The 20108-nt window shown below is 39.3% G+C and overlaps 4 protein-coding genes across 6 annotated transcripts; 1 reads left to right on the top strand and 3 right to left on the bottom strand.

Annotated features, from left to right (window-relative positions):
* Positions 1 to 1065: 1065 nt before the first annotated feature.
* LOC121785423 (probable E3 ubiquitin-protein ligase ARI8) lies at positions 1066 to 7216 on the bottom strand. The gene is made up of 15 exons (XM_042183841.1): positions 6772 to 7216; positions 6065 to 6186; positions 5692 to 5794; positions 5470 to 5560; positions 5116 to 5288; positions 4737 to 4841; positions 4535 to 4623; positions 4107 to 4214; positions 3797 to 3887; positions 3623 to 3712; positions 3439 to 3486; positions 3289 to 3360; positions 2533 to 2632; positions 2329 to 2455; positions 1066 to 1612 (listed from the first exon to the last, which is right to left on the bottom strand). Exons 1-15 carry the CDS (start codon positions 7213 to 7215, stop codon positions 1339 to 1341), a joined length of 2037 nt encoding a protein of 678 aa, XP_042039775.1. The 5' UTR covers position 7216; the 3' UTR covers positions 1066 to 1338.
* Positions 7217 to 8786: 1570 nt separating this feature from the next.
* Positions 8787 to 13284, bottom strand: LOC121784858 (putative metallophosphoesterase At3g03305). The gene is made up of 4 exons (XM_042183112.1): positions 12835 to 13284; positions 11326 to 11567; positions 9630 to 11168; positions 8787 to 9204 (listed from the first exon to the last, which is right to left on the bottom strand). Exons 1-4 carry the CDS (start codon positions 13094 to 13096, stop codon positions 9070 to 9072), a joined length of 2178 nt encoding a protein of 725 aa, XP_042039046.1. The 5' UTR covers positions 13097 to 13284; the 3' UTR covers positions 8787 to 9069.
* On the top strand, positions 13006 to 15344 carry LOC121784860 (ycf20-like protein). 3 transcript variants are annotated; one of them, XM_042183115.1, is made up of 3 exons: positions 13006 to 13135; positions 14456 to 14616; positions 14797 to 15344. In XM_042183115.1, exons 2-3 carry the CDS (start codon positions 14459 to 14461, stop codon positions 15215 to 15217), a joined length of 579 nt encoding a protein of 192 aa, XP_042039049.1. In that variant the 5' UTR covers positions 13006 to 13135; positions 14456 to 14458; the 3' UTR covers positions 15218 to 15344. The 3 variants fall into 3 exon arrangements, with proteins under 3 accessions (XP_042039049.1, XP_042039048.1, XP_042039047.1); XM_042183114.1 differs by lacking the exon at positions 13006 to 13135 and adding an exon at positions 13432 to 13572; XM_042183113.1 differs by lacking the exon at positions 13006 to 13135 and having other exon boundaries at positions 13589 to 14616.
* A 106-nt stretch (positions 15345 to 15450) lies between these two features.
* On the bottom strand, positions 15451 to 19098 carry LOC121784441 (AP2-like ethylene-responsive transcription factor BBM). The gene is made up of 9 exons (XM_042182577.1): positions 18879 to 19098; positions 18116 to 18542; positions 17354 to 17436; positions 17213 to 17221; positions 17030 to 17118; positions 16862 to 16935; positions 16722 to 16772; positions 16523 to 16599; positions 15451 to 16444 (listed from the first exon to the last, which is right to left on the bottom strand). Exons 1-9 carry the CDS (start codon positions 19096 to 19098, stop codon positions 15666 to 15668), a joined length of 1809 nt encoding a protein of 602 aa, XP_042038511.1. The 3' UTR covers positions 15451 to 15665.
* Between the last annotated feature and the right edge of the window lie 1010 nt (positions 19099 to 20108).

The raw sequence follows: 20108 nt of genomic DNA, 5'->3' as shown, positions 1-20108 counted from the left end.
AACAACCAAGAATGAGTTTGTCCCACATCGAAAGTGGAACATAAAACATTCATGGATGTCTCTATAAAAAAGAAATAACCAAGAATGAGTTTCATAAAAAAACATTAAATAAAAAAAATTAAAAAATCCGCTGGGCGATGCGCTCGGCGATCTGGAGCGCTGCAATAGCGCTGAGCGGATCGCCCAGCGCACCGCCTAGCGCCGCGAAACCGACGAGCGCTCGGCGGTTTTTAATTCCGAAATCCGCTGGGCGGTTGCAATGGACCGCCTAGCGCCGGCGCTCGGCTAGGCGGTGCGCTAGGCGCCATTGCGGATGGCCTAAGGCTAGAAAAAGCGCAATTTAATTAATACTATACTCCTATTTATTTATATAATGTAAATACTCCTCCGTCCCACTCTATGTTGAGCTTTTTTTATTTCGTCACCAGAATTTATGTAGTGTTATTTTGTGATTCGTAGAGAGAGAAAAAATAGAGACGGTGATATTTCTATTTTTAGAAATGTGTAATTTAAAGTGAGATTTTTAGCATCCAATCTCTCGCTTTCGCATCCGGATTTTAGGACCATCGGAAAAATTGCCACAGATAAATTATGAGCAACAATGAAAGCTATGACGATTGGGCAACAACGAGCTTAGGGTAGCATTTGAGAAGTTGGAAAAGCAGCGCTTGTTGCCGATGGTAAGTAGCGTCGATGACGGCGTTGCGAATTTGAGAAAAGGTTTGGCAGGCAGTGGCCTCCAGCTTTCTCGATTTGGAAAATGAATGTTTTAAACCAAATTTATATTTTGCAAATTTGAGAAAAGGTTTGGCAGGCAGTGGTCTTCAACTTTCTCGATTTGAAAAATGAATGTTTTAAACCAAATTTATATTTTAATCATATGTGAAGGATCAAATTTGACAATACTCTCTTATTAATTAACTGTGACAAGCTACAATCCACAATTTCAAAGCAAATTCACAACTAGAAACGATAATGATGAATACGATTAATAACCTTTTTACTATCAATCACAATTTCACAAGTCATAAAACTAATTCAAAAACAGAATTAAGTAATTGGCAATAATCAAAGCAATAATGATGAATACAATTATATATACAATAATACAACACGAAAGTATTGATATAATTTGATACAGATACACATTCATGTGAAGTTAGCCAAGGGCAATAGAGACCTATACAGATTAGTTTCTAAAATAAGATGATTCCATTCCATTACTTTTAGTCACCATGCCTCTTCCTCTATGTTTGTCTACAGCAGAGCACAACATGGGAACACAGACCCCACCTCGGAATCCCTGCGTCCGAGCGGCGGCACGTCTGCCTCATCACTTCACCGGTGGCGTTGGCACATCTCGCAGACAGTTGATGACCTCACATTGGCATAGGTGCAGTGTTCACAAGACCAATGGCCGGAATCGTCCATGTTTCTAGAACTGCTTGATCTAGATGATGTACTTCCCTTGCCCTTGCTGCTTCTTCCTTTGCCACTGCCGCCTCCAGCAGCCCGGGAGCTGCCTGCCCGACTGCTTACAATGTGAGAGTCCACGTCGGACAGACCGTTCTCCAAAGCTCGGACGAGGTTCTCAAAGTAATTCTTGGTTACACTGCAGCATTAGAATTTAGGCAGTCATATAACTGCATTTCAGCAGAAATAAAGGCCTCTTTTCTATGAAGCTAGAACTTGAGGTGGTATTAAAGGTCATCCAATCATTTTATGGGAGTCACAGGTGGAAAAAGATTTTCTACATCTCGAGATTTTTCTGCCATTTCCAGTTTGAAATAAAGATTATAAAACAGATCCTCATCATTTCTCTACCCTAAACCCGAGACTAATTGTTCAGCGTAAGCTTTAAACCTGAACTACTACTGTCTAAGAGTCAGACTAACTATACTATCTAATAGTAATAGATACTAATTGTTACCATAAGCTGTTCTCGGATTCTCAAGTAGCAGCAATAGGATTCCCTCATCACCAAAAAGACGAGTGTCATAAACCAATAGCAGCTGGGAGATACAAATTATCTAACTAAGAGGTAACAACTTAACTTTAACTGCAATTTGTGAGACACTATATAAATGGGTTGAGCACTATATGGCATAACCCAGTGGCAGTAACTAATGGTTAAATGGAGGGGAGGGGAGGGGTCGGAGGAAGGGAAATAGGCTGTTCTTTGTTTTCTTATTACGCTGACAAGGTCGAATCAAGGAAATACTAGGAAGGCCCCAAGCATGATACAATTTGAATTCAATACACATGAATCATGATGATGCAGACCAAATAGGAAGTAAACACGAGAAATAAACGGTGTAAGGCAATCACCTAGTCAATCCAGCCAACTTTGTTCTAAATTCATTGAACTCTTGTGAAGGACCTTCAGAATTGAGGTAGACCTGAAATTCCTTCTCCGCACACTGGTGAAGCCGTTCCAAACCAGACTCCGCCTCACCTTAAGGAACCCAGAAATAAATGTCACAGAGGCACATGAAGAACATGCAAAAAAAAAAAGGTTCCTGATTCGCATACCTTGTAGATACTCAAAGAACTGCTTCCTAGCAAGTTCCTGCTCGTTTAAATAAAATCCATATGCATAGGTCCATTTTAGGACTCTCCTACATTCAACAATCTGCAGTATGCAAAAAAAGCAAGCACTTAAAGAGAAGAAAATATATCTTCCTTACATGAAAGGTTATATGTGTGTTCTACACAAACACTTTTTTACTTCCCCCGTCCAACCAATTCTAAATAAGGAAACTTTTATATCTCTAATGAGTGAGTCCCATTCTCCACTAAAAATACTCCAATAAGTTTTTCTTTGTATCTCTCTCTTCATTTACCAATTACGCATTAAAACACGTGTCATTCCAAAATTAGTCTACTTTTTGGGGATGGAAGGAGTAATATATTGAGACTGAACTAATGAAACTAGACCTGCTATTACTCAGAAACACAAAAAATACGAGGAGCATCAAAATGTACTGTTAACCCATAAAGTCCACAAAAAATGCTTAGCTTCTGTAAACAAGAAGTCATAAGTGGGAAAATCTCAGACTATAAAAGTCAAGGATGTGACTGTTGTGCTGTTAGTTAATTGCAATACTAATTCATGAGATACAAAGCATGATTTGACAACGGCACTGCTGCGCTAGATACATCAAATTTTATCTTTCTCAACTCTCAATTCCAGCGCACATATAGTACTTTCTAGGCTTCTAAATACATGCAAAATGTAAATTCCAAAATACGCCTTAAAGAAAGCTGTAGCAATACTGAAACTTTTACCTGCTGCCAAGCCTCTATAATGAACTTAAGCTGGGACTCAGGCTGGCGTTGCTTATCACTTAGCTTCTCTAGCTGCACAATACAGTTTCAAGATTTTAATGATTTACATATATGTTTAGGGCCAAAAACATAAAACCGAGAGTTTCCTACATGTACTGTTTGCATCTGATGTAGATTCTCAATTGCTCGTTGCCTAGACTGCAGAAGGAAAAATTATGACTTAAGTCATGCAAAAGAAATAGAAAAACGAAATTCAAGTAAAGCCCCAAAAATTCATTGATGAATGGAGTAATAAAAACCTGAACAGACATTACAGAAATTAATTAACACCTACCGATTGGTTTGTAGCCCATCTTTCATAATAATGTGTATATCTTTCTAAGGAATTTTTAGCCATCTCTCTTCGTTTTTCAGCTTCATCATACTGCGACAATAGGCACAATTAATTGGATAATGTATAGGCTTTTATATCCCAGTGACAATCACAATACAAAGCAGATAACCTTACCACTCCTTCTTGCTTGGCTACTTCATAACGGTTGCATGCATAGAAACCACCAGTCCTTTCTCCATGTTTTGACCATGCACCAAGGCATAACCTACAAGTGTATCAATCAAACTGAGATGACGACAGCCACAGTGGTTTTGATTTTTTATCACTCAAAAAAGGGTGCTTGGGAAGAAGACATAGACAACTAAATGGACGACAAAATCATAAGTATGTGCATAATGCATATGCAACTAGAAGGCAGAAGATGCAGAAACATAAAAAAAATACACAAATAAATACTGTAACTCAAAATGGGAAGAGGACATACCAACAAAACTCAAATTTACATGGTGGTGTGCATGTAATATGCATGCACCCTTGATTCTTCTCAATCGGCCGCTTGCACTTGGGACAAGGTTTAGAATTAGCCAATATCCTGTGATAAAATCATATGCATGAGAGATGTAAAACTTGGACTATGTATGTACAGAAGAAAAACACCTCATCAACAATATACTCCCTCCGCCCCAAAAGAATATGCACTTTGGGTTCGGCATAGGTTTTAATGCAAAATTGTAAAGTAAGAGAGAGGTAGAGAGAAAAAGTAATTAAAGTATTGTTAGTGGATAATGGGTCCCATCTCATTAGAGAGAAAAATGTTTGGGATGGAGGGAGTAATAGTTAGATCGATATATACTGATTAAGTCTAGATGACATGAGCATGAGGGATATCAACTCCTAGCAACACCAGCATACCAATTCATATTCTCAGACTCAGCACTATTCTTCATTATCCACTTGGACACAGTTCCACAATCAACTGGGCGATGGGCTTCCTCAACACACTGCAAGGGTACACAAGTGCCTTTTAGAATGTATGATTTAATAATAATTCTCTTTTTAACAGAAGCAAAATCTAAGAGAGAAGAAAATTGATAAAGAATATGATGAAACTCACATTCCAGCAAAAACTGTGTGCGCAATGGCAAGTGACATCAAAGTTTCCACCACCAACAGTAAAATCCACAGCATAATCACAACCTGGTGCTGGGCACCACTTTGTCTGTCAGCAAAAACAATAGAAATAAGCTAAAAAAAGGTAAAAGGCACGTGGATAGTGCTTTGACCTAGACCATGTCAATTAAATGTCTCAAGACTTTGAGTTCATGTTAAGACAAAGGATACCGGCAACACAACAGGGATGTTTTTCAAAAGGGATCAAATATAATGGAAAAAAGACAATCATGTGCCATTTATGTTAAGAACTTGAGACTTCGTAAACAACTATGCTTCTTTTGAAAGGAGATCATCTTATAAATGTTCCTATGCTTTTGTACCTTTCTATTATCTTCAATAAATGATCTCAAAAAGTAGCGAATATATTTCTTTTCATCATCTTTAGAAGCCAACTCATTCACCATATCATGGCCAACAGCTGCACTACAAGATGGATCAGGACACTGCAAATTCAAACATCCAGGTCCGTCATTAATGGATGTTCTAATATACCCTGTGCCACAAAGTAAAGTATAATTTAGATATCCAGAACCATATATCTTCAAGGTATAGGAGGGGACTCTTTCAACATATGGGTCCATTAATGGCCCTTAGAATCCACCAGCCCCTCACCCAGTGCCCAATTGCAGCAAACAAAATAACATAGAAACTTTTAGGAAGTGGGTGGATAAAACCTTGCCAACACAAAATGCAAAAGGGATGGCCACAGGCGACAGCTCTCATTCTATCACGTGGATAATTATCAAAGCAGATCCCACAAGTTAGCTGCAGAAAGACATAAATTAATTGGAGAAATATGTCATAAGAAACTCAAATGATATATAGTAGTACTATAGTTTTTTCACTATTTTTTCATTTCAAAGATAACATAATAGACTTCCATATATTATGGTCACCTCTAGATCATCAGGAAGGGGAGTGCCACTCTCCAACAAACCAACAGTTTTGCGGACCTTTTCTTCATCTGCAAACCATTCATCATTCACTTTACTAACACTCCTGTGTGTCAAGAAGTATAAAGAAATCGCTCAGATGGTAAAAAGGCAATCTTCATAAATAATCTTTAAGCTCATCCATTAGTTCAGCAAGAGTAAACAACATAGAAAGCTTCCACGAAACAGCCAATATTTCTTAACATAAAAGGAGCAACTAAAAGTAAAAGGCCATGAACCATTTAGCCATATTGATTTGTGCATTATTAGCCTTTGAAATGGCACACTGAAGATGGTATATAATGCCAGGAAAAACAGCTATTCAGAAACAAATTACCAGTTATAATGGCGGAGCAAAATGCTAGCAGCAACCCTTGATATCGAGAGGACGGTGGAAATTTGGGTGATACTTTCTTCTTGGCGTTGCCTTATATCATCTTCATTTAAAATGATGAAATTCTGAAAAAAAAGAGTGAACACCATTTAAATCCATTAGTATTAACTTAAATAGCACAAATTAGAACGAAGAACATATGTAAAACACTAAAAAGCATTGTGAGTTACTCCACAATTCTATAGGGGCACATCATTGGGACTGCAAACCAACAACTTTGACCAAAACAACAGCAAAACTAGCAGCTCAAATTTGATCCATAAGAACAAGAACATAAGACAAAACAAACAACAAAGCAAACTCCCTTCCGCCCTAATAGTCACCAGAGAAATCGAACATTACATTAGCTTAACCCTAAACAACAACCATAAATCCACAAAATAAGATTCTCTCCAATTACTGAAATCAACAACCCTGCGCATTACTAATATCATTCAAATGTTAAAAAGAACAGAAATTGGGAGAAAATATATACCCCTAAAACCCACCATTCCCAAATCGAACTGGAAGAAAATAGCATTTTTGCCTAAACCCAGCCTAGCAGCAGATTCGATTGCATAACGACCTACCTCAATCATGAAATTTTTTCGGGAAACAAGTATCCGATTTAGAATAAAATTGCCTTAATTAAGGGAAAAGTTGAAAATAACCTGTGACCTATGATAGTATATCGGTTGAGAGGAGGATAGATCATCGAAATCGTCTGAGTCGTGGTCCATCAAACCGTCGTAGCTAACAACGGCGCTGTCCGGGTCGGAATCTTCGTCTCCATCTCCGCCGTCGTCGCACGAATCTTCCATCATCGCCGCTGCCATCTCATCATCAGAATCCATTGCTATATTGTTCCCCTTATAAATTATACCTATACGCACAAATTTACAATGATAATCGGCCAAAATTAGCTCAATTTGTCTGTATTTATTTGTAGGGAGAGATAGAAGGGGTGTTTTGTCTCTGTGTGTGAGAGAGAGATGGAGATGGAGGTGAAAAGGAAAGGAAAGGAAATGAAATGAAATGAAATGAAATGGTGAATGGTGGTGGAGATTCCTTGATTTTGTTGTGCAATTGAAGAGGAGAGGGGATGGTACGATCATGTGTGCGTAAGGTACAATCTAACGATGACGGACATCCTTTTATGCCCCAAAGTCCTGTTTGGAGACTAATATTATGTATTTAGAGCGTTAGCAATGGGGCGCCCTATGGCGCGCCACGTCAGCAGTTTTATCCTCCTACCTCCCCACCTGCAGTGGGGCGCCCTAAGGTGCGCTCTATGGCGCGCCACATCATGGCTTGCGCTTGTACTCGGTTGTCGCTTGACCGAATTGTAGAGGTCCGCGATGCGTTCCCAGTACGCGATCTGTCGCTGGTTGTTCGCGAATATCGGATCTTCCGATATATCTACCCAACACCGAGCCAAAGTGAGAGTTTCGTCATCGTTGTAGTTCGTACGGCCGGGGGCGTACTCATCGCAATCACCGGGAGGCGGCAACTTCTGCGCCCACTGTCGGTTCTGCTTCTTTCTGGCTGGGGCAAAAGCGGTCGCGGCGGGGTCGGGATCGGCCGCTGCGGTTGGGCGGTGCGGAGACGGCTCCATGTCAGACAACCCATACGATTTCGTACTGAAATCGGGATCGTAATGGGTGTTGGTGTCGAACGAACGATAATCGCCGGGTTCTGTACCCGGCCAATGCGCCCCTGCGCTAAACGTAGGACTATTGGGGCTTGAATCCATTTCGTAGTAATTATGTAAATGTAAGTTTCGAAAATGAAATCGAGTGAAATGAAATGTTACAAATGAACGGTATTTATAAAAAAACGAAACAGCGTGCCATCGTCCGCGGTTGATCGTCCGCGACCTCCACAATGGGGCGGACGATGGCCATCGTCCGCGACAGCCGCAATGGGGCGGACGATGGCGCGGACGATGGCCATTGTCCGCGCTATCCGCCGCGACCGAAGTATAGGGCGCGACTATCGTCCGCGCCCTATGGCGCGCACCCGCAATAGGTGCGGACGATGGATGGCGCGGACGATGCGCGCCATCGGGCGTGCCATCGTCCACCCATTGCGGATGCCCTTACTCGATTTGGGATTGTTTCCAATTTGGAATCTGGTTTTTCTAGAAAAAAGGGAAAGTGGAAGTTGGTGGGGACATGATAAGCCATCGCCTGTAGGGATGTCAATCAGGTCACCTTAGCCGATTTCGACTCAATTACATTCGCACAAGTTTATTGAGTTGTGATTTTATCACATTATAAATATGCAATTCAATATTAATTCTAAATGTTTAGATTTTGATCTAGTCCATCAAGTTAATCGGACGGCTACCAATAAAATTAACATATAGGTAATCCAATACATATTGAAAAAATTAGTCATTTTTATAGAATGTAAATCATGTAATTATAATTATTTTGAGATACTACATGTTTAAGGTCATAATTAATTACTAATTTAAAATTTATATAAATAAATAAAAATTAAACATATTTTGAAAAAATTTAAAACACATTTTAAAAATTAGGATATGTTAATATTTATTTATTTATTTATTATTATTATATTACTAAAAATCTAACCTATGTATATTAAATAAAATTGTCCACATAGACATTTTAACTAAATGAACTAGATTGATTCATTTATCATCCAGTCATGATAAATGAATTTTAACTAAACATCATTATAAATAGTTATATTTAACACAAACATCTTCTAACTGATAAAAAATTTGTAGTCCAACTTAATCAAAAATTGATTGCATTATGGTGAAGAATCACTAAATTTACTATTTCCAAAAGGGAAACAACCACTGTAAAAATTCCTCTTATAGTAACTAAGTAACTCTAAAATGCCGTCTCCTTCCTTGAACAGCTGCATTCTATTTGGAAAGAACCTCACTCCACAAGAGCAACTGCACTGCAACTCCGAGGGACGACGAAGGGCGACTATGTGGACGTTGTGTTCATGTTTCTCCCGGTTCTCCAGATGCTATAAACGAGCAGCAGAGGAACTGTAAAGCTGTAGAGTGGGAAATGGATGACCGGGTTCATCTCGTATGCTTTCACCAGAGCTTCGCAGTTCTGCAACATTGTGTAAGTAACATAATTCGCCATACGAAATAAAGAAAAGAAAAAGCACACAGATATCAAAACAAAATAGCTTTATAAGGTTAATCACAAATCAGCAAGGCCGTTTTGCAGGAAAATTTCGATTAATGCAGGTATCACAAAACAGGAAACAAGCACTATAGCTATCTCGAAAAAGATTGAGCATGTAAAGGAATGAAAAGTGACAAGAACGGAGCACATGCTAACGAGTAGAACATAAGGTTCGATCAAACAGGAACGGTGATAAAGTACACATCACAAATCAGCAAGGCAGTTTAGCAGGAAAAAGTTCGAACATTGCAAGTATCACAAAACAGGAAACGAGCAATTTAGCTATCTCGATAAAGATTGAGCATGTAAAGGAAAGATCGGAGCATATGCTAACAAACATAGCGTACCTTGAAGTGCTTCCAAAATATAGCCAAAGAGATCACAAGGAATAATATCCTAATCCAACGCCTCTTGGGTTCTGATGACTTGTTGCCACTATTATTTTGTGATGCATATTTTTTGTTTCGACTATCAGAGCCATCCTTCTTTTTACTCGAAATAGAGATAAGATAATCGCGATGTACACTACTTTCAGCAGCCAACACCATGATCGTCACTAATGCTGGCAAAACTACAAAAATGAGATGTGGAAGAACCACCACCATCACATCGGGAGATCCAAGAAAATCCATCTTTTTCAGAAAACTGAATCTTGACACAACCCAACCTCTGTAAGTCATGAATGCTCGTTCTCCTTCGCTAAGAGCTTGGCCATAAAGCCAAGGGCATAATGCAAGGTAGAGCAAGTAGCCTATCATGCAGAACGAGACTGCGGGAATGCTATATAGTTCTGTAGATATCCAGAGAAGGCCGTTTATGAAGCTTTTGTTGGTTCTGAAATTTATGTATGTATAGTGCCTTCTCAAAAAGAAAAGGAGCGCTCTTGGAATTAGAAGAGCTGAAAGGGCAAAAGAGTAAATACCCCAGAGTATCGGATGGTATAACAAGTCCCATTGACAACCCAACACAAAGAACTCTGCCCAGCCCCATTTGAACCGGGAAGGGACACCAGTTACTGAGAATGGCCTAAGTTCAGTGGTTGTCGTCCTACCCTTGAAATCAGTTACCTCTATTTGAAGCACGTATCTGTCGGGAGAAGGGTCCTCGAATGCTTGAACATGCCATGGGGCAACATAAAGGTCCGCACGGGATCCAGCAAGTGGTTTCATTTGTGTATCCAACACCACAATAAGATTTCCGGAGCTAGTGTCGTATATCTTAGCTTCAACCGATATAATTGGAGAAAAAGAAAACACCAGAGCTCTGATGTGTCCATAGGTAGATGGGTCACATTTATAGTTTGACGATGAAGAGAAACGTGAGTCCAGAGGATACGTCGGCAATATGATAGTTTTCTTGGCTCCTGATGTGAAGTTGACATCAACAAATGAGATATGACCTCTATCAATAGCTAAAACTCGCACAGCTCGACTCCTCCTCCAGTCACCCATTTCCCATTCCCAGAATCCGTCACTTCTTGCATCAGAATTGTGACAACTAGAGGCATTCTCTGAAGCTAATCGATGGCCATTTAACTGGAGCAACTGTTTGGAATGTTGAGCACGGCCACTTGAGTGATGATGCCGCTTTAGATTCTTTCCAAATTTTATGTGCAAATGCCCACATATGTAGGCAGCTAAAGAGCGATCTATGAATATATCCTTCAAGGTCTTTCCAGTCTTCGATGCAGCGGAAAATGAAAGGGTGAAATGACCAAATGATACCTTGGTGATCGGTTGAGCAGAACGAGAATCCCATTGTAAGAGTTCAGAATCTATTTCTGCCAACAGCTCATCTGTAGGATGACCAAACAGGTTGGTGGGGCCTCGTAATCCAGAATCCATCGTGCTGTCAATCCCAACGAAAAGAACTTTCCTTTTGCTAGTCTGCACAGAGGCATCAATTTCACTCAAGGATGATAACATTTTGGAAGAAATTATGCAATTTGCTTTAACACTCATCCAATTAAAAAGCAAAAGAGAATAATCTACATTTTGTAACGGGATCACATTTCCTACACAAAATAAATAAAAACCAACCAACCTGAATGGTGACGCTGTTGACCTTCCCGCTTCTTTGTTGCTGCGAATTGATGCTGTATCTCGAGAAAAAATCAAGGGATCCGCCAGTGGCAGGAACACCGAAGTTATCATGGTTCCCTCGAATATCATAAAAGGCTTTGTGGCCGAGTCCACTTCTGTCGACAACATCCTGCATCACTTTCTGGTACTCAATCCATTCCTCTTCATCTTGTTTCATTGTCAACATATCCTTGCTTTTACCATCTGTTGGAGGCAGAAAAGTAAAACTATCCATTCAAACTGAACCATCAGATATCGAAGCAATACAGCTTGGAATGAACATGTTTAGACACCAACAAGTTCCTTTAATCATACAAGTCCAAACTGTACATGCATTTCATGGTTTCCTACACGCACATCTTATAGTTATCAATGCGTTGATATACATAAAATCATCCTCTTATATTCCCCTAAGGGAAGGGCGCGTAGATATATTTTCCTAAAGGTGTTACTTTGAGTAATAAGATAGATTGATAAAACATACTATGATTGAGCATTTGAATTTTGAAGGATAATAAGATGTCCAAACAAGTTCAAAATTAATCAATCTATCAAAGTTAATGGTAGATTTCCATCCATACTATCACTCAAAATAAAGCTCTCAAAGGGTTGGTTGATCATATGACCGATTTAGCATAGTCCATAAAACCAAACTGCACATGAAACCCTTAAACAGTCACACCTTCAAAAGCCCACCCATCCAAATAAACTGAGCAAAAAATAAAACAAGAAACCAAATCCAGAAACCATCACAATAACAACATGAGAAAATGGCAAGATCTTTATCACATAACAACGTCCCAAAATTGTACATTTTGAGAACCATCAATTTCAAAACCACAATAAACAATCCCAAAAAGGTTACTAATGGCGATGACCCTTTCAAATCACCCATAGACAGCTCTATCTACAACAAATGATTCACTCAATTCATCTCACTCAAACTCTTTCCAAAACATCTTCTTGCATGAAGGAAGCTCAACACATAAAATCCTCAAACATCCACACCTCCAAAAATCCACCCATAAAAACAAACTGAGCTAAAATTACCGAATCAAAATAACAACATGAGGAAAAAGGTAAGATCTTTATCACATAACAACATCCCATAATTGCACATTTTGAAACCCATTAATTCAAAACCACAATAAACAATCCCAAAAAGGTTACTATTAGTGATGGCCGTTTCAAATCACCCAAACACAGCCCTATCTACACTCTCTCAAACATATTCCCAAACATCTACAATAAATGAAGCTCAACACATGAAATCCTCAAACCGACTGAGCTAAAACAAAACAAGAAACCAAATCCCAAAAACCATCACAATAACAACCACATGAGTAAAAGGTAAGATCTTTATCACGTAACAACATCCCAAAATTGCGCAGTACGAGACCCATCAATTCAAACAACCCCAAAACGGAAAAAAGGACAAAAATTGAGAAAAATCAAAGAGTGGAGAAGGGACCAGTGAGATCCCCGGTGAGGAGGACGAGAGAAGGCTTGATGAAGGCGAGGGCGGGGCCCACGAAATCGATGAAATCCTGGGCCCGGTGGGGGTGGTGCACGCTGAAGTGGAGATCCGATAGCTGCACCACCCACACCAGATCATCTGGAGACCCCTCCGCATCTATCACTCGCCGCTTGGCTCCGTCTCCGGAGGCGATCGCCGATGGAATTGCGAAGAAGAGAAGCAGAAATACGGCGATGATCACAGTCGCATTGGCCATTTCTTTTCCTTCCTTCTCCCTCTTGCTCTTCTTGCATATGTAAGGGAAATTTTTGGGTTAATTAACTAATTGGTTTCATCATCACTCTTCTCTCTAAAAATTGGAGTAACAATAAGTACTAATATGAGAATTTGTAATTCAATTAAAGAATTTTCTATTGTTATTGTTGTTTTATTTCATATTTTCACATAAGGATAAGTAAGTTAGTGGAAATGCGATACAATACTCCATTGAAAAGGGATTTTATTGAAGTATTTTTCCTGGCATATTAAGGGCATATGCTTTAATTTAAACTTGAAACTATAATTTGGAAAAAAATGTTAAAGTATTTACAAAATTGACATAAATTGACGGGTAAAAATTTCAGAGAAAAAGGATCGCGTTTAACGAACCTCATAACACACACACACCCATACACACACAGTCGAATGCTGTAAGGATTTTCGAACATCTCATCATTGGGCCGCTTTTTGCTGGTGGGTTTCCGATTTAAAGCTCGAATTTGTTTTTACTCAACAATCTTTATATTCAAAAAGATGAGATTTTTATGCTTGATGTAACTGCAGCAGCTGCCGATTAATGTATTTTGCTCTTCTTCTTGTGCTTGATAGTTAAGAAGCCGATTACATCTGCGGATTATGTGGATTCGTTTGCTGTCAATTGTTTTGCAGATAATTATAACTTCTATATCTGTTTTTGTGATGATGAACATTCTTAAGATTGAGGGTTTTTCTTGCCATCTCAATAAATATACTTTATTTATTTAATTTTTAAAGAAAATATTGATGATGGGTGCAAAAATTGAAGCTCTGGTGTCAATCTTGAAAGAATAGAAATGAATTGCTTGATAGTTGTACATTATTTCAGCTTGAAGTTTGGGTATATCTCATTGCTTCTGTTTAGACTATTTTTGTCTGGAAATGATGGTACATTTAGGCTCTGAATCTGTTTTTAGCATGTTTGTCTTGTCATTTTCTCATAAGTTTTCCTAAATTTGGTATGATCAAACCTTTTGATCCTCTGACCTCTAGAGAGCTTCTAGATTAGATATCTATATATCGTATCTTAGTTTTGAAACTGAAAACGCGAAGATCTTTTCATGTCATGCTGTTGTATACCTGGTATGTTAGGGTTCTTGATGTCGAATGTCGGGTTTAGAATCTATTTTCAGTTTGGGAGTTGAAATCTAAACAGATAAAATCTTAGCTTTGGGACATTCGGGGATTTAAGGATGCTCATAAGCTTCAATGATCTGTACGTGATATTTAAGGATGCTCATAAGATCGGAGATTCTTATAACATTGTGCTTCTAGGTTTTGCATTCTTATGGTCTCAGTGCATTCTTATGCTTTGTTGCAGTTGATGACCAGCCAAATGGATATGATATTGTTGCAGTCCATGTCCCTTGTTGTTAGCAAAAGATGCGTGCTTCCCAGGCATAGTTGTGGCTTTCAGAATCTTATCGATTCACAAAACTTATCAAGACAAACTCAAAAACTTGATTCAGCTTGTAGAAACAGGTGTGTTTCTTCTTAGCTTCGATCGTGTGTAATTTTCGTGTTCTCTTTCTTCTGTATATTTCCCTTTTTTATGGTCGGGTTGGGTTGAGAATTTCTGCTATACATTTCCTTGGCTCATTTTCTGCAAGCTACGAGTACCACGAGTGGATTTCAACGCCATTTGTTTTTATTCTGAAACAGTTCACTGTCGAGTAAAGGAGGATGTGGGGTAGCATTTGCACTGAACACCGATGGATTCACAGCCAACAATGACAACAGAGACAACTCTGCTCTTGGCGAAACTCGTTTGGGGAGGATAGCAGGTGGAAGGGAGTTACTGAGTAAATTGAACTCTGCTAGGAAAAACTTCCCCATGAAGGTTTTTCTCCTGCTCTTTGGCTTCTACACGGCTAATGCTCTTGCAACGATCCTTGGCCAGACAGGCGACTGGGATGTGCTCGTAGCTGGAGTAGTAGTAGCTGCAATCGAGGGCATTGGCATGCTCATGTACAAAAAGCCCATGACAACAGGGAGACTGCAGTCTCTAGTGGTGTTGATCAACTATTGGAAAGCCGGTATTTGCTTAGGCTTGTTTGTTGATGCTTTTAAGCTAGGTAGTTAAGTTTCTTCTCTTCGAAAATGAGATATTGTGTGTAAATCCTTTAGGAAATGCATATACATAGGCTTCTGTAACATTCAAGCTACCATTTTGCCATAATCAGAATGTTGAGATTGTTTTGTCTGGTAAAGAATGCAGTTAGTTTCTACATTAGTGAGAGGGTTAAACGAGAAAACGATGATCGGTAAACGTTGGAAAAATCACTTTGTTTTTTTATTACTTTGACAGGACTAAATTCAACCAGAGTTCCCAAAATTCATAGCCATAATATGGCTATTGATGAACTCCAGCCCTAATGCCCTATTGTAATCTGCTTGCTTCAAGCAGCAAACCTACGATGAAAACGACATATGTGGAGGATCGATAAATGTCTCGATACATGTATACATATATGATCTGAAAGAGGAACACATTTCTGTTGCAAGAAACACTCTTGCAGAAGAAGCTCACTTCATGTGTCGTTCCACACTGTAAAAGTCGAGGCTCCTTGATTCTCGGGCGCGTTGTTCGCCCTTGCACCAGCCGAGCCAGTTGGGACAGCAGTCGGGATCCAGTTTGATGACGATTGCTGAGATTGGTAGTAGAGGTTTCTTGCCTGCTGATATGCATCTGCTGATCCAAACATGCTCTCATAATCAAGACTCTGATTCCCATCTTGAACAACCATAGCCCCCATCGTTGGCACCACGCTTCCGTCCCCACCTCCGCTGTTTCCATACACAGCGCTGTTAGAACCCGAGCTGTGCTCAATGTTGGAGGAATCTAGCCCCATTATATTGTGCAGGGCAGACGGCTGCAAAAAATTCTGCGCGTTAATCCCCAATTGAAGCTGATGGCTGATCTCGTTGTAGGCGTGGCCAACGTAAGGGTCGTGCTCCTGCTTGCACCACAGCATCTGATGACCGTAAGGGTACATGCTCAACGGCTGAGCCTGCTGGAACGCCACAGTCGGCCATCCATGCGCGTTGCTGCTGCTGCTCCCGAACCCGCTCATCTGCCCCTCCGTGAGGTGCAGGCTCAAGTTCGCCTCGCTGGCACGGTGCAGGTCCAGAGCCATCTCCGCATTCTCAGCGTCCTTGAGGCGCTTTGCAGCGCCTCGGATGGGAAGAGTGCTGCTCTCGAGTATGCTCTTCACGTCGTACCGGTTTATCTCAAAGTTCGTGACAGCATTCAGGCCGCGGAATTTGATCGCCGCGATGTCGTACGCCTCCGCAGCTTCCTCCTCCGTGCCTTCCCAAATGTGAAGAAACAACATTGTTAGTAATTTCACAACAAAATCAGACAAATTTTATATGAAAGATTGCTTACTGAAAGTGCCTAAGTAGAGATCTTTGTTGCCTGCAACTCTGCCTATTCTTGCTTGCCATCTCCCATGCTGATGATGTCTGCTTATTTATGATACATTTTTCAAATGCATCATTGTGTAATATAAACAAAAAATAAATGCATCATAGTACAAAATTAGACAATCATGAAATTTAATTTTTTTGGTGCCTATTTTTGGTACCTTGTAACTCCTCTATAAATGGATGCCCCACGAGAGAATCCACTGCTTTTTCTGGAAATTATAAGCAAATTCTTGAATTAGTACCAACATATTTTCCTCAATATTTTTTTTCCAAATTTTATACTACTATTCAGTTTCACCTTCTAATTGATGCTACAAATTCCTGCCTTGTCATATTCTTCATGTCCTCTATTTCTTTCTCATAGTTACTAATCTGAAACCATTGGAAATTAAATTTCACATCAAATAAATCTCTACACAAAATCAGAAATTTCAAAACAAAGTAAGAATTAATCTATTTTGCTGACAGGAAAATTTGTAGTAGTGGTAGTTCCCCAGTATTTAAGTGCTGCTAAATCATAAGCTCTAGCAGCTTTATCTTCCTTATCATAACCTCCTGCAATAACATGGAGTATATTACACCATTTCCATAATTTAAATTGTAATAATATTTGAGAAAATGAATAAAAAAAAGGAAAGACTTGATTTACCTAAGTAGACTGCATGCAGTGTATGATTTAGTGATGACCCCAATAGAGAGACAAGGAAACAAGGGTTAAAATCATGAAATCTCGTAAAAATAGAAAGTTTATTTTTAGGTAATAATGGCAGACAGTTGTTCTCTCTCATACCTTGCCTTCCTTTCCGGCTTTGTCCCTCTCTTCTGCAACTATTATCCCACAAATGTGCTTCATATCTCCCTGTCCATCTATGCCTGCAAACAAACCCCCAAAACCCTCGTTATGGTCTCGTACCGATCATTGGATCCGGCCGGATAAATTTTTCGTTGTAGTGATAGGGGCTGTTGCACAACAAATCATACAAAAAAAAAACTTTTAAACTGGTAGGGACTTAAGCCCCGTTCTTGGTTCTACGTATGTCCGCCATTGAGTATCAAAAATCCATAAATCGAAAAACATAAAATATCATGTGTATATGCAAGCGAATGCAATACACATCGCATGCAGTAATGTATATTTCATCAGATGTAGCATCTACAATTTGGTGACCGTAGATGCTACATCTGATGCTACTACGTTGTGTGCTATGAGACGATCTTTAAATTATTTGTTCGTTCACAAACACAATAGTATCAAATAAATAACATGAGATATTACGTTTATGTGCTGATCTAGTGGTAGTGTGGTTGTCGTGACTAGTTTTGAGTCAACTCGTCACACAATCTTCATAATTTTTTGTTCAATTATATAACAAAGTAAAGATGAACAAAACACGGGATATTATGCGTGTGCTGATCCAGTAGTAGTGTGGTTTCGTCTCGCCCCCCGTCACACAATCTTTACAATTTTTCTTCATTCAAACATACACATACACACACACACACACACACAAAATGTAAATTATTAGTACAAAGTAGAGATTGATTAACTAACCTTGTCACACCTCGGTAGATCGAAGTTCTTTGTCCAAATGTGTCAATAGATCTCCTAGGCACAGACTCAATGGCTGCGCCGCCCTCAGCAGCCGCATTTCCCAATTTGTTATCAGATGGGAGAGGAGAGCTTGATTGGGAGCCTGTGCTCATTGAAAGCGACAGCGTCTGTGCGGCGGCTGCTGGGGCCGCCGCCTCGCTGCTCTCTGCTGCGTGCGGCGGCGCAGGGCTGTTTGTGAGCCAGTTTGTGATCATGGGCAGACCATTGTTTGAAGCTGAGGCCTCAGAATCTTGATACATACTAAGCTGATATTTGTGTTCTTGGTGATTCACACCAAGAAAATTTTCAAGTTTTGGCCTGTTTTCATCCTCAAGATTCTGGCTGCTGCTTGAGAATGTGTTCATGTTCATATCATTCATGTTCCAATCTGCAAAATGAAAAAAATTAATACATCCCATTTGCAAATATAGACCTACATAGACTTGTATATGCGTGATTGAAGTTATATAGATAAAGGAAAAATAAAATATCCACTTGCAAATTTGAAATAATATGTCATGTATATGCATGAAATGAAAAAAGATTGAATTTTTATGATTTTTGGGGGAAAAGGTACTAATATTGAGTGTTGAGACACTGAGGTTAGTGTATGCAAAAATGAAAGAAATGTTTTTTATGAGATGTCACATATGCAAATATAGACCACCCTAGATATACATAAAATGAAAAAAAGATTGAATTTTTATGGAAAAAGGGTACAAACCTTGAGAGTGAGGGTTTCCATTGAAGGCTTCAAGAATGCCAAAGTGTGGAGCAGGTAGGTTTAGAGAGGGAATAGCAGAATCAAAGCATGATTCATTAGAAATCTGTGTGTTTGAGATTTCATCTGAGTTGAAACCTAAGCTTTGATGATTAGGGTGTTGCTGATCTTGGAGTTCTTGAGGAGAGAGAGAGAATCCCAACCAATTATTCATTGAAGACATGATTTCTCCTCTCTTTGGAAAAAGGGATAGTTTTTATGAATATAGGAAGATGATGAGAGCTAGAAAGAGTTCATGCATGAAGGTGAAATGGGGGAAAATGAAGGGTTTTGAGTGATTTGGAGGAGGTGGAGAAGAATAGGAAAGGCTCCCAATAAAAAATGGAAGGGAGGAAAAAATAATTTGTTCCAATGCAAAGTGGAGATATATATGCACATTCTCACACACAGACACACAGTGGAGATTTCTATGCATACACACACACTCTCACACACAGTGGAGATTTCTATGCTCCTCTCTCTCTCTCATAAATGGGCAAGAAAGAGAATGACAGAAAAGCCTAACTGATCTCTGCAAATGAAGAAAAAATGGATACATTAGATAGGGATAGACTTGTGCTTTCACACACACATGTGTGTGTGTGTTGTGATTAAATAATTAATTGAAGTGCTGATAATGTGTAGCAGTAGAAGAAGGTTTGACTGGTATACCATAAACAATCCTTGCTGACACAAGTTAGTACAAGATCTTCTATTATAATTTTTTATTTGTCTTCTCTTTTTGTTTTGTATATAAAGTTGTTTTATTAATATATTGGGTACGGTATTGATAATTGTGGAATAGAATGAATTTAAAGTGATTCAGTTTAACCAGCCTTTTTAAATTCTGATTTTGGAGCATGCACCATTAGTTAATGTAACGTTGAGCTTCTTATTAGGGTTTGTGAGTCACTAAATATAGGATTTACCTACCGGTAGACCGGGCCGTGGAGAGTCAATGTGAAAAAATTGTCGACCGATATTTATCGTTAATATTTTACCGCCAACGACACGGCTTATCCTTCGATGATCTTGATTAAAAGCATCCCCATATGTACTCTTGCCAACGGGCCTGGATCCACTTTTACTCATTGCACTTAGGCAAGAGCACAACACACACATCCGTACTCTTCCGCAAAGACAAGCTCAAGGGTCCCACCATTCTATTATTAAATTTAAATAAAAACATTTCCA

This window comes from Salvia splendens, chromosome 21, assembly GCF_004379255.2.
Source record: "Salvia splendens isolate huo1 chromosome 21, SspV2, whole genome shotgun sequence".
NCBI lineage: Eukaryota > Viridiplantae > Streptophyta > Magnoliopsida > Lamiales > Lamiaceae > Salvia > Salvia splendens.
This window is presented reverse-complemented; position numbering and strand designations above follow the sequence as displayed.

Excerpts from the sequence above, each read along its gene's own strand:
- LOC121784860 (XM_042183113.1), top strand. The coding sequence starts at position 14,423 with ATGGTCTCAGTGCATTCTTATGCTTTGTTGCAGTTGATGACCAGCCAA. Across the intron at positions 14,617-14,796 it reads GATTCAGCTTGTAGAAACAG|TTCACTGTCGAGTAAAGGAG; the intron begins GTGTGTTTCTTC and ends ATTCTGAAACAG.
- LOC121784858 (XM_042183112.1), bottom strand. The coding sequence starts at position 13,096 with ATGGCCAATGCGACTGTGATCATCGCCGTATTTCTGCTTCTCTTCTTC. Across the intron at positions 11,568-12,834 it reads CCTCACCGGGGATCTCACTG|ATGGTAAAAGCAAGGATATG; the intron begins GTCCCTTCTCCA and ends TGCCTCCAACAG. Across the intron at positions 9,205-9,629 it reads TATTTTGGAAGCACTTCAAG|AACTGCGAAGCTCTGGTGAA; the intron begins GTACGCTATGTT and ends ACAATGTTGCAG.
- LOC121784441 (XM_042182577.1), bottom strand. The coding sequence starts at position 19,098 with ATGTCTTCAATGAATAATTGGTTGGGATTCTCTCTCTCTCCTCAAGAA. Across the intron at positions 16,936-17,029 it reads CCACTACTACAAATTTTCCT|ATTAGTAACTATGAGAAAGA; the intron begins GTCAGCAAAATA and ends CAATGGTTTCAG. Across the intron at positions 16,600-16,721 it reads ATTTATAGAGGAGTTACAAG|ACATCATCAGCATGGGAGAT; the intron begins GTACCAAAAATA and ends ATAAATAAGCAG.
- LOC121785423 (XM_042183841.1), bottom strand. The coding sequence starts at position 7,215 with ATGATCGTACCATCCCCTCTCCTCTTCAATTGCACAACAAAATCAAGG. Across the intron at positions 6,187-6,771 it reads TATACTATCATAGGTCACAG|AATTTCATCATTTTAAATGA; the intron begins GTTATTTTCAAC and ends CTTTTTTTTCAG. Across the intron at positions 2,633-3,288 it reads TTATAGAGGCTTGGCAGCAG|ATTGTTGAATGTAGGAGAGT; the intron begins GTAAAAGTTTCA and ends TGCATACTGCAG.